The sequence below is a fragment of the Equus asinus genome, chromosome 17 (assembly GCF_041296235.1).
Source record: "Equus asinus isolate D_3611 breed Donkey chromosome 17, EquAss-T2T_v2, whole genome shotgun sequence".
Taxonomy (NCBI): domain Eukaryota; kingdom Metazoa; phylum Chordata; class Mammalia; order Perissodactyla; family Equidae; genus Equus; species Equus asinus.
Genome location: NC_091806.1, coordinates 40631047 through 40647785, shown reverse-complemented (window position 1 = coordinate 40647785; position 16739 = coordinate 40631047). Strand labels below are relative to the sequence as shown.

The window sequence follows — 16739 nt, the reverse complement described above, 5'->3', positions numbered from 1 at the left end:
AAACGACGTGATGGATCTGGGAAACTGCAATGCTTTGAACGCTGGAAATATACAAGTGTAACTGACACTTCTACTGGGGAAGATGAAGACGGTGATGGTTCCTGCGCTCTCAGGCTGGGACTGTCAGAGGGTGGTGGGTAAGATGGAGAAGGAACACAGCAACGAGCCATTCAAGTGTGAGAAACTTCTCAGCCTCCTTCTTTCCAGATCAGGCCCAGGCTGGAGGCAGGGAGCACAGAACGGGAGCCCTCCCTGCTGCAGTGACCCTTACTACAGAACGGGAAGCACGGAGGAGGCGCCAGGGGCTGCAGAGGCTTGTGGAGGGCCCATCCCACCTGGCTTCCCTTTGCCCGTCCTGCCTGCCCACTCTCATTTCCCCCCTCCCTCTCTTCCTCCTGACTCCTCCATCACCACCTACCTCTGTCCTCTCTCAGTCCCTGATGGGGATGGTCCAAGTTATTCCCTCAAGTCCTGCAGGGCACCGATTCATGAGGTTTTACATTCTGAGGTCCCGCTCCCTGCATTCAAGGGTGAGAATACCCTCAGGAGACCAGGAAGGGGCTGGGCTGGGCTCCTCAAGGTCCTGCCTCAGGGGTCCAGCGTGCAGCAGCCGTGGCAAGGACTGCAGCCTCACAGTGCACTTTGCTTCAGGCCGTGTGACTGTGTGGGGGACGTGACGACTGTGTGGAGGAAGTGATGAGGTTAGAAGGAACATTTGGAAGATTGAATTATTTTGAATGTACGGGCTCAGAAATGGCAGTAAATACTTGTCATCAACTCAGACTCATTTTTGTATCTGTCAGGGTCCCTACGGGAAACTGAATTCCACTTGAAGATAGCTGGACCACACAGACTTTAAAAACGGGTCTGTTTATGGAGTAGCGGGCAGGGGCAAAGAAGCCCACAAAGGGTGATGAGACCCCCAGGGACAGGGGCCCTGGGAAGAAATGGTGTTCCTGGAATCCATCGTGAGCTGGAGGCGCAGGAGGGACCGCCTGCAGGAGCTGTAGCCTTGAAGGACCACAGCATCTGTCAGAATTGCCCGGCCACGCGAAGCAGGAAGAAATATCCTGACCTTTCCTTCTGCCGGTACCTCCCCCTGGAGGGCAAGTGAGCCCAGGTGTTGCAGGTGAAGGGATCAGCCTCCTGGAGGTGCAGAGCAGGGTAGAGAAGCAGAGAGAAGGGGTCTGAGGGTGGAGGGGCAGATAGAGAGCAACCAGGACAATGTCCTAATCCTCTCATTTTTCTGTTGGGCAAATTCGGATTTCTATATATTGAGGTTTCTTAAAATAGCCACAGTTATGTGGAATGTATTTAAACTATGATCATAAAATAATAGGATAATTTTTTTTAAACAAACACTTATTTTGGGGAGGCTCTATAGTATGTGTGAAAGTTCTACCGTTAAGAATATTTGTGTTTCTTCTTTTGGAACTGCTCTCAATGTCGCCTGTACAATTAAAAAATTATTTTTCCTTGGGGAAACACAAATATTCCTCTTTTGATTTTTGCAAATAGCTAAAGGTCCTGGAAGATACTCCAGGATTCCCAGGACAGAACTCTAAAAAGAGCACCGGCCTGGAACTCAGTGGCATTAGCCGTGACCTTGGGCAAATTAAGGTCCCTCTCTGAGCGTTGGTTTCTGCATTTGTGACATGGATAAGGCATGCATTCTCTAAGGCCCTGGCCAGGTCCAATAGTCTATGATCCTTTCAGAAGCAAGGCTGGTTAATAAGGTGGATGGGGCTGTTTTGGGTCAAAAGCAAGGTGTGATTATAACGTAACGCACCTAATCTTCCTGAGTGCTTGGTAAATTGACTCAAATGTTTTGAGTGACAGCAGCACTGTTGAAATATTGTATCTCCAGTGTCCCAAAGCAAAGCCCAGCACCCACCAGAACTTTGCATGGTGCTAGTACCCATGTGTCACTTCTTCCGAGTCCCACCTTAGCTCTCTGGTATTGTGCCTTAGCTGCGACATGAGTGGCATTTGGGAGATGCACTCAGGCATGTAACTGACGTTCCTTTTTTTTTTTTTAAGTGTATTTATTTTGAAGTCAAACCTACAGAGAAGTTGCAAGAATAATACAATCAATATCCATATATCTTTCACTTAGATTTACCAATTTTACCTCATTGGTTTTAATCTCTCTCTCTCTCTCTCTAGATGTTATAATTATCATTATTTTTGCTGAATCATTTGAGAGTAAAATGCAGACACCATGACCCTTACCCCGAAATACTTTAGCATGTATAGACATTCTCTTATATAAACACAACACAATAATCAACTTCAGGACACTTAACATTGATACAATATTATTATCTGACATTGAGTCCATATTTAAACTCTACCAATTGCCCCAATAATTTCCTTACAGCATTCCCCTCCCCACCCCATTGAGGTTTCAATCATCCATGATCCCACATGGCATGTAATTGTCACGGGCACTTTAGTTTCTTCAATCTGGAACACTTCCTCAGCTTTTCATTGTCATTAGTGACATCGATATTTTTGACGTGTACGGGGCCAGTTACTTTGTAGAAATGTCCCTGAGTCTGCGTTTGTGTGATGATGTTTCCTCGTGGTTAGATTGAGGTTATGCCGCTTGGGGCAGGAATGCCACAGAAGTGGTGTGGGGTCTCAGGACCTACGTGACTTTGATTCCTTGATTAAGGAGGAGATTGCTAAGTTTCTCCATTGTAACAGTGTCATGTTTTCCCTCTGGAATTAGCAAATAAACCCAAGCTTTCAAGACAGAAGTCCAAGTTTGGGCAAGTTAATTTCGCAAGTACACTTTAAAGGCTGGCGTCGTGCACACTTCAGCTGTGGAGGGCTCTCCAGCTGGGGATTTTGACAATGGAGTTCTGGTTTAGGGCTTTGCAGCACAGAGCAGCTCCCTGTCTCTCCTCACGAGGACGAAGAATTCGGTGCATGAACGCTTGCCATAGGCCGGGAATGCCATGTGCTGTTTACCAGCATGCGAATCACCCCGTGATGTCTGGTGGCCGCAAGTGTTTCCTAAGGCTGAACGCTCCCAGCAGAGGCGCTGTCTTGGGCCACAGCAAATGTGTGGGGGACATTCTGCTGAGGAAGCTGGTTTCAGTTCCCTTTAAAAACCTCTCTTAGGGGCCGGCCCTGTGGTGCAGCAGTTAAGTTTGCTCGTTCTGCTTCTCAGCGGCCCAGGGTTTGCCGGTTCGGATCCCAGGTGCAGACATGGTACCGCTTGGCAAAAGCCATGCTGTGGCAGGCGTCCCACGTATAAAGTAGAGGAAGATGGGCATGGATGTTAGCTCAGGGCCAGTCTTCCTCAGCAAAAAAAAGAGAAGGATTGGCAGTAGTTAGCTCAGGGCTAATCTTCCTCAAAAAAAAAAAAAAACAAAAAAAAAACCACCTCTCTTATTTTCCACCACAAGCTTGAGGCCTGGCCTTAACAGAAAACCTTCCCAGCAGTGGAGCCAAGGATCAGGAGGAGTTAAGAACGAAAAGATCTTCTCTTTGGACAGGGCATTCTAGTCCACAGACTGCTTTGTCTCTTGAGATCTGCCATTGGGTCTGGGCTCCGCCCCGGCAAGAAGGCGTACAGAAAGGGGAGGTTTGGAGAGGTGAAGCAATTGGGCTCAACTCAGAGAGCTGGGAAGACGTGACTCTGCCTAGGTCCATCCAAGCTTTCTGATTAAAAAAAAATTTTTTTTCTTTCCCATGGTGCCATTGCTGCTTCCTTGAAGAAGTTGGGAATTTTTTTCTGGGGAGGTTTTGGGAGATGGAAGATAGTCTTTTGAAATTTGTAGGGCCTTGACCTTTTTTTTTTATTTTGAGGAAGAATTAGCCCTGAGCTAACATCTGCTGCCAATCCTCCTCTTTTTGCTGAGGAAGACTGGCCCTGAGCTAACATCTGTGCCCACTTTCCTCTACTCTATATGTGGGACGCCTGCCACAGCATGGCTTGCCAAGCGATGCCGTGTCCGCATCCGGGATCCAAAACGGCGAACCCCGGGCCACTAAAGCGAGAATGAGCGAACTTAACCGCTGTGCCACCGGGCCAGCCCTGGCCTTGACCTCTTAACAACATCCCCGAAGTAGTTATTAAACACTTACGTGCAAAACCTTTTTCCTCAACGAGGCTATAGTCAGGTAGGGGAATAATAATAATAGTTCTCAGTTCTGCTGCTTCCTAGCTGTGTATCTTGGGCAAGTTATTGTACCTCTCTGTGCCTCAGTTTCCTTATTTATAAAATAGGGGTGATATGGTACCTCTCATAGCGTTGTTGTGAGGATGATATAAATTAACACATATAATGCGCTCAGCATATAGTAAATATTATAAATGTTAATTACTACTATTGAATACTTACTGTGTGTTTGTATTGTACATGCTTTATCTCTTGATTTTTACAACAACCCTACAAGGTGGGTATTATTGTTCTCACTTACACACAAAGAAACTGAGGCTCAGAGAGGTCAAGCAATGTGTTCGGGGTCACACAGCTAGTAAATAGCAGAGTCAGGATTCAAACTGGGTCTGGTCTGACTGAGAAGCCAGTACTTTAACTCCTCACAGCATTCCGCTTGCTCTGACACCAGCAAGATGGTGTTAATAGCAGACTATAAGTGTTTCAAGGTTTGGAGACAAGTGTGGGGAGGGCGTTCCAGGCAGAGGGAACAGCAGGAGTGAAAGCGTGGAAGTGAAGTGTGTGGGGAGGCTCTGCAAGGCAGGGCTGAGGGGAGCAAGAGAAGTTTGGGGATCCTAGAATGACACTTGAGACCCCGGCAGCTTGGCAAGGTTCTGGTCCAGTCCAGAAAAGAAAAGGCTCTTACCAATTTGCCCTTTTGGGAGGTAGGCGGTAGGCTCCAGGCCTCAGGCAAAGAGGACCCCTGGCCCAGGTTCAGCCTCCTCAGTTGCTGCCAGCCCCTCCTGCCCCGTGTTACCCTGGGTCTTTCCCCTCCTGGATCTTCACTCTTCCAGGGGAGGATGATAAACAAGGGAGAAAATACAATCAAAATATTTGCATTATAATTAGCCCCACCCATTGTCCCAGACCACCCTTGAGGCAGCCCGGAAGGCTGTGAACCAGCCGGCAAGTGGACACGCTGCCCCGCGGCTATGGGCATGCAGGCCAGGCCTGTGCACATCCCTCTGGCCTGCTGGGGCTGTGCCTCTTTCCTGTGGGAGGGCTGGGAACGTGGGAGGCCCCATAGAGGAGTTTGGGCAGAACGGAGTTGTTTCCAACTGTCGCCAGTCTCCCTTCCTGTCCCTTTGCGTTCTGGCCCTGCTTGGCTCCAGGGCCCAGGCCGATTGCAGCGGCTGGAGAACGTGCTAACAATCAGCAGTGTGAGCAGGAGGACTTCCCGGCCTCCTGGGTGGGACGGAGCAGGCCCACCCACCCTCCCATCCTGGCGCCCTGCCTAAGGGGAAGGAGCTGGGGCCTCCACAAGCTCGGACCACTGGCTCTCCATTCCTTAGATTATGCGGGCGCGAGGGAAGAAGGAAGCAAATAGAAATCAAGTGGGAAAACGGAAGAGTGAGCCTGGGATAGGGCAGAGGCAGAGGCGGCGTGGCCGGGGGTCGAGGGGGGGGCGGGGAGGGAAGGGAGAAGGCAGCAGGGGAGGGGCAAAGCCCTGGTAAGAGCAGAGAGGCAAGGGGGAGGTTTGGGATGAGCGACTGGGAAAGGACAAGGGCGTGGAGAGGGAAGGAAAGAAGAGAGGACCCACAGGGAGCAGGGACAGTGCCAAAGGGCTTTAGGGGGACGTTTTAGCCCTGCTCCCCATCTCCGTAAGTCCCTCTTGCGCGCCTCAAATGAACTTACAACCTAAGTAAAGCAGCGCGCTTGCACAAGTTCCCCCCCTCCTGCCAGAAACCGGATGACTCCCTTAAGCCCCCTATACTGTAACCCTGGGGCCGCCAGTGTCCAGGGAGTAAGAGAGCCTCCCAAAGAGGCCCGCGGTGCCGGAGGAGTGGGAAGGAGAGAGGCAGAGGCGACAGGAGAAGAGGAGCACAGTCTCCAGGAGGCATCTGCCGCCACGCCCCCTTTGGCCAACCTGCCAATCGCTAGGCCGCATCCGGGTCTCGTAAGCCGTTGCCAGGCAGATTTTTATCCAACTCTGGGCTGCTGCAAGCCACGTGCCCTGCGGGGCCTGGGTGGGGCTGGGCGCTGGGCGCCCGGCGCCGAGCAGAGCCAGGCGGAAAGAGGGGAAGGAAGACCCTGGGGGTCTGTGGGAAAGTTGCTGGAGGCCAGGTTCACACCTCCTCGGGCGTGGCCGCGGAACCTAGCCTCCTCACCCTGGTGGGTCCCTAAGCCCCAAACGGGGCAGGGACGCATGCTTTTCCTTTAGTCAATCGCCAGCTTTGTACTCTGAGAAACTGCTGTGCTGGAGAGTGCCACCGCCTTAGACGTTGATACTTTGGGATATTTACGTTTAAAAAGAGAGCTTTTGGGCCCTGAGGGATGGGTTCCTCATGGTGGTTATTTCAGGCCCGTGGGCAGGCAGCTCGGGTATTTTGGGACAGGAGAGCCTTTTTAGCAAAGCCTCACAAACAGCGTGGCTGGGGAGCCGCCTTGCTGTCCCTGCTGCGGGCCTGACACAGCCCCGGACCCTGGACGGTAGCAGGGACATTGACCCCTGCCTGCCTTACCGTCCCCACTCCCGGGCCGGTGAGGGGAAAGGCTTTTGACAACCTCTGGCCTTACCAGCCAGTGCCCTGCGGCCTGGGTTTCGTGTTTTACCTGGACATGTGGTCTCCTTCAGGGCACAAGGTCGCCATCCGGCCTCCATCGCCTGTGTCCAGTGGCCAGGCAGTGGGGAGGGCTGGAATGTGAGCAGGCAGGAGAGAAGAATGACAGGGCAGTTTCTACTTGTAAGAGTCCCAGTCCGCGCACAACTTGAATTTCAAGTGGGCCCTTCAGGCAGATTAGGGAGGTCAAGTGAGAGAGTGGAGGCAGCCGGTGTGGATTGTCTAAATTCCTAGAAAATAAATTCTAGGAATTTAGCTGTGGGAGGGGGGAGTGCCAGGTGCGTAGCAGGGATTGGAGCTGGTGGTCCAGGAGGCCTGGGGGGTGTGTGTGTGGATTTTTGCTGTTCCCTCTCTGTTTGAACACCTTGTTTTTCCAAAAATTAATTATCTCTTGAATCATATCTAAGAGACAAATTAATGCTTTTAACCAAGGCTTTTTAAAAAAAATTATTTTGGGGGACCGCCTGGTGGTGCAGCAGTTAAGAGCACACGTTCCTCTTATCGGCGGCCCGGGGTTCGCTGGTTTGGATCCCGGTGTTGACATGGCACCGCTTGGCAAAAGCCGTGCTGTGGTAGGCGTCCCATGTATAAAATGGAGGAAGATGGGCATGGATGTTAGCTCAGGGCCACTCTTCCTCAGCAAAAAGAGGAAGATTGGCAGTAGTTAGCTCAGGGCTAATCTTCCTCAAAAAAAAAAAAAGTAAAATTAAAAAAATTATTTTTCTTAGCTGGGCTGTAGTCCTATGGAGGAAAGCCACTCCCTGTAAATACTCTTTTTGCTGACTGCCCTTTGTTTGAAGTAATTATTGTCCCTGAAAATGGGAAATTACATGGTACTGTTTATCAAAAGGAAATAAATACCTTGGATTAATAAGGTTCTCGCCTTATTGGTGCTTCCAGACCTTGCCAGCAACCTAGGTTAAAAAGACTGCGCCGCATGTGGGGCAAACGCTCACTTTTGGCGTTTGACGATTTCGAAAGGGAAATGGTTGGGTCCTGTGTGTCCCTTGAGGCTTGCTGGCCATGTTCTTGTTACATAATCACGGAGAACCTTTGATAGTGCTTTTCTGATGTCAGAAATAAGGACAGGAAAAAACATGGGGAGTGGAGCGTGCCTCCTGCCCACTCTGCTCCAGCAGGAATTGGATTCTGGGTTGCTCTGTGTTCATGAGCGTTTGGTTAACTCTCACTGAACAATAGAGAGAAGAGTTGGATGGGAATGCCTTACCGAGATGGCTTGAACTGCACGTTTGCTCACGCAGGGAAGAAAAGTTCTTGGAGGTGCTCTGAGCACAGCAGGTCTCAGCCTTTCCGTGCTCCAGCCAGCACCCTGAAAGTGCTCGCCCCTCCAGTCTCCTGCGCGCTCCCCTCCTTTTGACTCTGGCCATTGTCAGTCCCTGCAGCCTCAAGCTGGCCCTCCAGCCACACTCAGCTCTTTCCAGCACTCACTTTTTTTAAAGATTGGCACCTGAGCTCACATCTGTTGCCAAGATTTTTTTTTTTCCTTCTTCTTCCCAAAGCCCCCCAGTACATAGTTGTATATTTTAGTTGTGGGTCCTTCTAGTTGTGGCATGGGGGATGCTGCCTCAACGTGGCTTGATAAGCAGTGCCATGTCTGCACCCAGGATCTGAACCATCGAAACCCTGGGCCGCCGAAGCGGAGTGTGTGAACTTAACTGCTCGGCCACAGGGCTGGCCCCCTCCAGCACTCTTAGCATGCCCTGCTCTCGCCAGTATGCTGGCTTTCCACTTACTCTCTGCTTTTCTGTTCTCAGCGTTGTTCATATTAAATTATCTGCAACCAGTTGCCTGCCTGTCTGCCTCCCCCATCAAACTGTCAGCTCTGGGAGGGGGGGATGCAGTCTGCTTGTTCACCATCATATCGCCAGCACAGTGTCAGGCACATGGCCCATGGCACACGGCACATGGCACACGGCACATGGCAGAAACTCACTAAGCCCTCCTATCACTATCTTATCGCTTCACTTATCACTTCCCCTTAGCAACAAGTGCCCCAGTTTTCCTTCTGTCCATTACTATGTATTTCTCTGATCTCCAAGAGGCATTAGTCTCTACTTTGGGTAAAAACGTATAAACAGTTCCAAAGCAAACCAACCAAACAAACACCAGAACTGGTTCTGTAATAAGTGATTGCTAAAGTTTTGCCTAGCAGCTGCTCTCCTTCAGCTGTTGATGGGTCTGATTTAATTTCAGTAAAGGATAGAAAGCGTGCAGCCTGTCAGTCAGCAAACTCTTCAAAATCCACACCCTTCTAGCAGGCGGGACTGCCTTGTTGGGGTGAAAAGGAGGTAAAGTAAAAACTTGGTGACTCAGAAGGTGCGGAGCTGAAGTCCCAGAAAGGTGGGATGGCGGCCACAGAAGGCATGCCGAGTGGGAAGACACCTGCTGGGATTTGGTGGGAGATGAAGGTGGGGCAGGAGGGGGTCTGAGATGGCCCCCACCGGAATTGCAGCAGAGATGTGACAGCCAAGAATTGAAGTGGAGGAAGGAAGGGAGGAAAGCTGGGGTGTAGAGGAGGAGGGGGCTCCCCTGATCTGATCAGTTTGGTCCAAAACCAGTGGCTGGCACCTGAAATGTCTGTCATTCATCGTTTAAGTCTGGGAAGTGTGACTTTTGAGGATTCTGTTCCCAATAGATTATTTTTATTTTTATTGATTTTTAAAAAGATTTTATTTATTTATTTTTTCCTTTTTCTCCCCAAAGCCCCCCAGTACATAGTTGTATATTCTTGGTTGTGGGTCCTTCTAGTTGTGGCATGTGGGACGCTGTCTCAGCGTGGTTTGATGAGCAGTGCCATGTCCCTGCCCAGGATTCGAACCAATGAAACACTGGGCCGCCTGCAGCGGAGCACGCGAACTTAACCACTCGGCCACGGGGCCAGCCCCAGTTTTTATTGATTTAAAAAAATGCATCTTTCTGACGAAATTCTGAGTGCCCCGACAGGCTTTGTTTTATTAAGAGAGTAATACAAAGAAAGCATCTTCATTTGTTCTCCTTTCTCCCCCCTCTGTCCCTCCCTTCCTTCCTACTGAAATTTTTGACCAGAAACCCCAGCCAGGATGTGGAGAGCTGTGTTTTCCACCTGAAGCAAGGTGGGGCTGGCCTTCTCTTTGTTGCAGCTAACTTGCTCCACCTCCACCCTGCTGTTCTCTTTGAGCTGGACGGACACAGCAACAGTGGCCCCGTTGCCAGCACAGACCGTTGCAGAATGAGACAAAGCCCTTGTGTATTTTGCTGGGCAGCACTTGGCCGTGAAATCCTGACATGTGAGCGTAGGAGAGCATTTGTGATGCCCGAGCATACAGCTCTTGAATCCGCGCTTTTCAGGGCGTTTCCAAGCCTCCTTCAAGGACATCGAGGCTGAAGTTTGGTAAGTGTGCTTATCTTTCCCAAGTTTGGACAAAGTCCTCCTGGAAAGTAGATTTTGAAGCACTGAGATCAGAAATCTCCTGGGGAAGTGGGTATGGAATTGTGTGTTTTAACGTAATGCAGTGTGTTTGAGCAATGTCCATGTCCTGTTGTCAAGAAAGAAACACCATTCCCAGCCCAGTGCAGACTGGGTCCAATGGCACCTGATCCAGGTGGCTTGGGCTGATTCCTTGTCCACAGAGAGCCAGTTGTTGAGGTAGGTGAGATGAAAGGATTATTTACCACACAAAGTGGTGGGTCAAGAATCTCCCAGTTGATTCTGTTAGTTCAAAATGGAAAAGAAATGAAGTGGAGGTGGTTCCTTAGCTTGATATCCAGTACGGTCATCCAGGCTCAGCAGTTGAAAGCCCATTGGATTTTATTAATCATTGGAACAATGCAAAGCTGCTCACCACGCCCCACACGTCTCACCACCGGACTCTGAGGGACAGCACGTAGGTGTGGGAGGAACAGGTTCCAACCTGATCCTGATCGTTAACAAAACTAGTCTTCCCCAGCAGACGTGAATCTCCAGGCCAATCAGATTACCTCAGCCTTCTAGCACCCGTGTGAACGGGCATTGCAGGGAAGCTGGCTGGGCTGGGCTCATGTAGGGTAGCCCAATGCCTATAAGGTGTAATTTTCTTTTTTTCCCAAGGAAGATTAGCCCTGAGCTAACATCTGCCAATCCTCCTCTTTTTTCTGAGGAAGACTGGCCCTGAGCTAACATCCGTGCCCATCTTCCTCTACTTTATATGTAGAATGCCTACCACAGCACGTCCCACTGCATGGCTTGCCACGCGATGCCATGTCTGCACCCGAGATCCGAACTGGTAAACCCTGGGCCGCCGAAGCAGAACGTGCGCACTTAACCACTGTGCCACCGGGCCGGCCCCAATATAAGGTGTAATTTGAAGGCCTCAGGAAAGGCCACCCTAGCCTGAAATCTCTGCCCTACTGGCTTGTCAAAGATTCCTGCAATTTCACTATTATTGAGCCATTGCTTTGTTTCCACAGGCCCTCTCTGTGCTGTTCTTCTATAAACGCAGGTTGGTCTGTGATACGGGATTCCCTTAATCTTCTCACCTGAAATTGTGTGTTTAATCTCTTGGGTAAACCCCAAATTCAGCTCCACTTTTTCTTTTTCCAGTTTTATTGAAATATAATTGGCATAGAATATTGCATTCGTTTTAGAGGTACAACAAATAATGAGTTGATATATATGTGTGCTGGGAAACGATCACCACAGTAAGTTGAGTCTCGGTTCCACTTTTTCATGTTAGGTCCCTCTCGAGTCACTTCACCTGCCCTATTCCCTATTCTGTTCAGCTTAGACAAGAAGGAAAGCTGGAAGCCAGGTGGTCCAGTCTGGGGGACAGAAGAGCCAAGGAAGGTGGAAGGAAGGGCGCTGGGGACTAGCGGCCTCTCACATGGCTTCGCAGCACAGTAAGGGCTGCCGGCCTTGCTCTGGTGCCAGATGGCACATGAAGGGAGATGTTCTCCCCTCTTTGGCCAAAGTGGATCCCCGTCAACTCCTACACATGCTCCTTTCCTCTCTACTCTCACTTCCTTCATCTCACTCACTTTCCTCTTACCTCTCCTCCTTTCCTTTTGCTCTCAGCCATCGTCATTCTAAGTGGCCCCATGTAGGAAGGGAACTCTCAGTTGGTAGCCCCAAGGAGCCAGGAGCTCCTAAACCAGACCAGAGCTTGGCTGCACCCTTTCCTCCTTCCACACTTGGTTCTCAGTCCTTCCATGAGGCCTGAGGAGTGACCCAGGAGCTGCCCAACTGCAGGCATTCCAACTTGTACAGGTGGTTGGAGCAGACATGGAGGGTGTGCAGTGAGAGGCCAGCCAGATGCTGGGGGCTGCACTAAAGGCTTAGACCGTTTCTGCCTTTTCCTCTTTGCCTGGCCTAGAAGAGGTGACCAGAACCCATCTCTGTATGCCCCTGCCTCTGGGCCGATTTTATCTCCCCATACCTCTCTCCCAGAGCCCCCCATCCCAAAGGAAATGATGCCATAAACTCCACTGGAATATAACTCTAAGCAGGCAGGGATTTTTAATCTATCCTCAGAGTCTGGAACAGTGCCTGGCACATAGTAGGTGCTAAATAAATATTTGTTGCCTGAACCTCCTCTGATTGACGTAATCACAGCTGGTAAAATACTTTCAACTCTGCTGAACACTCTTTTGGGCCGGTAGACATTTTTAGAACTCACATTATGAAAGATTTAATTTTTAATTACACCACATAGCAATTCATTTTTCTCGAAAATTCAAACAGAGCCCTGATGGCCTAGTGGTTAAAGTTCGGCACATTCCACTCCAGGGGCCCAAGTTTGGTTCTTGGGCACAGAACCACACCACTTGTCTGTCAGTAGCCGTGCTGTGGCAGCAGCTCACATAGAAAAACTAGAAGGACTTACAACTAGAATATACAACTATGTATTGGGGCTTTGGGGAGGAAAAAAAATTGAAACAGTAGGGAAGTTCTGCTTGCCCCAAACCCAGTTGCATGCCCCTCCTGAGCACTAACTACAGCCACCATCTTGGCGTACATCCTGCAGACTTTGCTCTATGCGTTTGGACAAAGCTGTCTGTGAACACAGACAGCTGTAGCTTGGCGGGTTAAAAGAAACCGTAAATAAGATCCCACCGTATTGTTTTGCAATTTGCTTGTTTCTCCTTACTAATATGTTTTGGAGATGTTCTGTGTAGGTAACTACAGATTCACTTCATTGTTTTTCACGGTTGTGAAATATCGCATAGCATAGACGGAGTACTGTTTGTTTAGCTATTCCTGTACTGACAGAGCTTTGAGTCATGTCCAGTCTATGAACATCCTTGCAAAACCACTCTGAGTACATGTCCAAGTATTTCACTGGGACACCTACAGATGGAATTGCTGAGTGAAGGAGCATGTGCACTTAGCATGTTAATAGCTATGCCAAATTGCCCTCCCAAGCGGCTGGATCCATACACATTCCCACTTTTGGGTGTGAAAGCCCCTGCTTTCTCCATACCCTTATTGGTTTTTAGTGATCTTCTTTATTTTTTTTTACCAATCTGTTGGTCAAAACACATTATCTCGTTAGAATAAAAATTTCAGTTCAATTTTCTAGGTGAGGAAATTGTAATTCGTGTTAGTAACATAATTGCATGTAGAGTAATAAAACTATTTAACTGCTATGTGTTCTGTTATTTAGTAACTATTTTACATAGAATGAGTAAGTAATCAGGTCTCTGCCCTTTTAGATAGAAATAGTTATGTAACAGTTTTTCTCCACACATTTCGCTGTGACCTTTAGATGTGAAACACAAGAGTGTGGGGGTCTTATAGGACCCCAGGGGAATGACCTCTCCTTTCCCCTGCATATCCTCACTTCTCTGGAGTGGCTCCAGTGAATTCTTTCGATGCCACAGCCTGCCCTTCCTTCATGTCCTTTCCCGCCACACAGTGGCCACGTCCTGGAATGACGATGTCAAGTCGCCCAATCCGATGGCGCGGTACATTCTCTGCTCCCCGGCCTCTGGGTTTCTCCTTAGAGCAGCTTGGAACACGTCAGCAGAAGTTGTTGGTTCTGTCCTTTGCTCACCTCTGATGATAGCTGGCCCATCTTCTGGTCTATCAGAAGCTATACCACGGGCTGGGTCCTGCCTTAATCTTTTCTAAGCTCACACGTCACCTAGTACAACGTATTCCAGAGAGAAGCACATTTTAAAAGGAAAAGCTTTGAGAGCGTTTAAAATCGTACACTGTTTAATTTTGTGGCTAGTTCCCTTCCCCCCACCCCCACCTTGAGGTCGTTTGTTCTTCTATTTTTCTTAACCTCTGGATAACGCCAAGATGGTGGTTGCGAAAGGGTTTTTCTCCCTGAAAGTTTTCTCTAGGCATGGTTCTTTGTTACTAACAAGATACAGCTTAGAATCATTTCGTGCCTTAACATTAATCTCTGATGATTGAATTGGAATCACCACCCACTGTGGCTGGATTTAATAATGGCCTCCTCCTAAAGTTACTTTTTTAGAGGGAGCATAGGATTTTAAGGCAGTGTGACTCGTTTTGATGGTTTCAGTTTAATTCTGTGTTTGTGTCAGGTTAATTTCATATTTGTACCAGAAAAACATTTGCTTGTTGATTTGATTGTTTCATTTTCTAAAGAGAGTTGAAACCAAAGTCATGTCCTACTCCTTTATTCAGTCCAGCTACTACAGAATCTTTGCTTTGCTGGTTTTAGAAATATTACTCTATTTCTAAAGCACTCCAGTTTTGGCCACAAATTATACCAACAGGACGCCGTGGGGCAATCTATATATTTAGCTAAGAATCTTAGTTTCTTTAGGATAACTTATTATTTTGGATATTCTGGTAACTTTGCCTTGGACTTTTTTTTCCTTCATATTTTCTGATATATGCTGCAAAACATGAGTGGGGGGGTTCATGAACCAGAAGGCCTGTGTCCAGATCTCAGCTCTGCCACTTCTTAGCTGTGTGGCAAGTTACTTATGCTCTCTGTGCCTCGGTTTTCTCTTGTGTAGAACAGAGTAACGGTAGCAACAATCTCCCGAGTTGCTAGAAGGAGTTTATATACAAGTTTAAACAGTGTTTGGCATATGGTAAGTGCTAATGTGTTTGTCATTATTATTCAATCCTTTCTGAAAGAAAAAAACATTCCTTTCTTCTGTGGTTATTTGGACTTATTCTGAGTTACATTTTATAATTGAAAACCGAACAAATTGAAATGAAGGAAGAGTCATTGAATGCTTAATTACTCAACCAAACTATTTCTGGAAGAGGCAAGAGTGTTTCTGTAAAGTAATTCACACCTGATTAATCTATTAGGATTTTTGAAAATTTGTGCACTAAGAAAAACCAGTGGGATGAGATTAATCTATGTGCAGTTTTTAAGAGTGTGGGAAATTTTCATGCCATTGGTTGTTAAAGAAACGCAAGTATCATTCAGTTGAAAAAAAATTTCTTCCTTCCTTCCTTCCTTGCTTCCTTTCTTCCTTCCATCTGTCCTTCCTTCCTTCTCTCATCAGTCATCCATTCAAGCAACGAACATTTCCAGAGTGCCTGGGACACTGTGCTAGGCTCTACAAACAGGGGCACAGAGACAAATAATCCATGGTCCCAGCCCTTAGGAAAATCTAATGAAAGATTTGCTTGTTACTTATGGTGAGGAAAAATTTAAGTGGCCCCATCCTCCCTCGGAAAGCTTGGGACAGGGAAGACAGACCATCTGTAAGAAGGAATCATGAATAAGAAAATCCACCAATTGGAAAGTGAAGACCCGGACTCATTCCATTCATCAGCCTCCAAGTTACTTTCTGTTGAGGAAGAGCAATTTCTTGGGATGATGTTCAACTTGAGGAAACACACGAAAAGAACAGCCCATTGAAGGTGTTGATAGCAACCATGGTTTCCATGTTGCTGGCAGAGAGAATCCTGGCACTTGCCAGGGAATCCAATGCTCAGGTGGGCTTTCCTTCTTGATGGATCGCTTATTCTGACATGGTGGTGACCCCTGGATTGAAGATCTACCACATAAGGCTTCAGGGCCTCCTAGTGGAGTTCAATCTACTCGTTGGAGCTCCTGCCCCATGAGATCCAGCTTGGTGCTAAGCAGAGAAGGTGCTCGGTAACTCACAGCCCTCCTTTGTACACATTCTTCACTTGACAGCATCTTGTTCATCAGTGTTGGGTTGCACCTTATCTCTTTTCTTCTGCCACTGCAAAATCCTTGAGGACAGCGGCTAGATCTCCTGAACTCATGAACCCGAGATGACATTGTCCCCTTTGTACGAGTTTCCCTGGACTTTCACGGAAGGATGTCTTTCAGCATATGCCAGCTCCCTTCTTAAGATTCTCTTATCACTTCCACAGACAGAACTTCCAAATGAGGGTGGAGTGGGCTGGGTGGGATGTGGTGGGGGGTAAAGGTGGGACCTCTGGTTTTTCTGTATACCCTTAGTAGACATTTAAGAAATGTTAATTAATTGGATCACTTGATGAATGACCTGGTAATAATCCTTGTCTTTGTTGTTAGAACACATCACAGCCATCAGCACTGGAATGCAAACACCAGAATAAACCGGAGGAAGCCACCAGCCAAGCCCGGGCAGTTTCAATGTCCACCTCAAACGCAGGTGAGAGAAGGTGGTGGGAAGTGAAAGAATGGTAACCTTAATTGTAATAATGATACCCTCTCTTGAGAGATAGGCTCCTGGGAGCATCTGCAAGTGACCAGGCCTTCCTGGGCCATAGAAGTCACACTCTGGAAGGAGCTGGCTCAGGACAACAGGGGCCCAGCCTGTTCCTCTCCGGGGTCTAGAAATTCAAGTCCTCCTTCTCTCCTTTCAGCTCTTTGAAAAACGTGTAGAAAATGCACTTACTACAGAAGAATTATTGACTCCTTTAGAAGGCTTCTCAAGCGTTTCTTTGTATGTAGGGCTTTGTGGAACATTGGCATGCTTATAGGACAGTGTCTATTGAATTCAGAGTTCAGGGTGGAGCAGAGACCGGACACTTAGAATTCAAGCATTAGTATCTACTTCTAATTGAAGAGCCACC

General features: G+C 48.2%; 1 protein-coding gene across 3 annotated transcripts in view; it reads left to right on the top strand.

The window, feature by feature from the left end:
• Nucleotides 1-16739, top strand: part of AHNAK (AHNAK nucleoprotein) — a 138332-nt gene that overhangs the window by 32233 nt on the left and 89360 nt on the right. For all 3 annotated transcript variants that reach the window (XM_070488000.1, XM_070488002.1, XM_070488001.1), the window contains exon 5: nucleotides 16216-16315. In XM_070488000.1, coding sequence (XP_070344101.1) covers nucleotides 16216-16315 — 100 coding nt within the window. The remainder of the gene's footprint in view (nucleotides 1-16215; nucleotides 16316-16739) is intronic.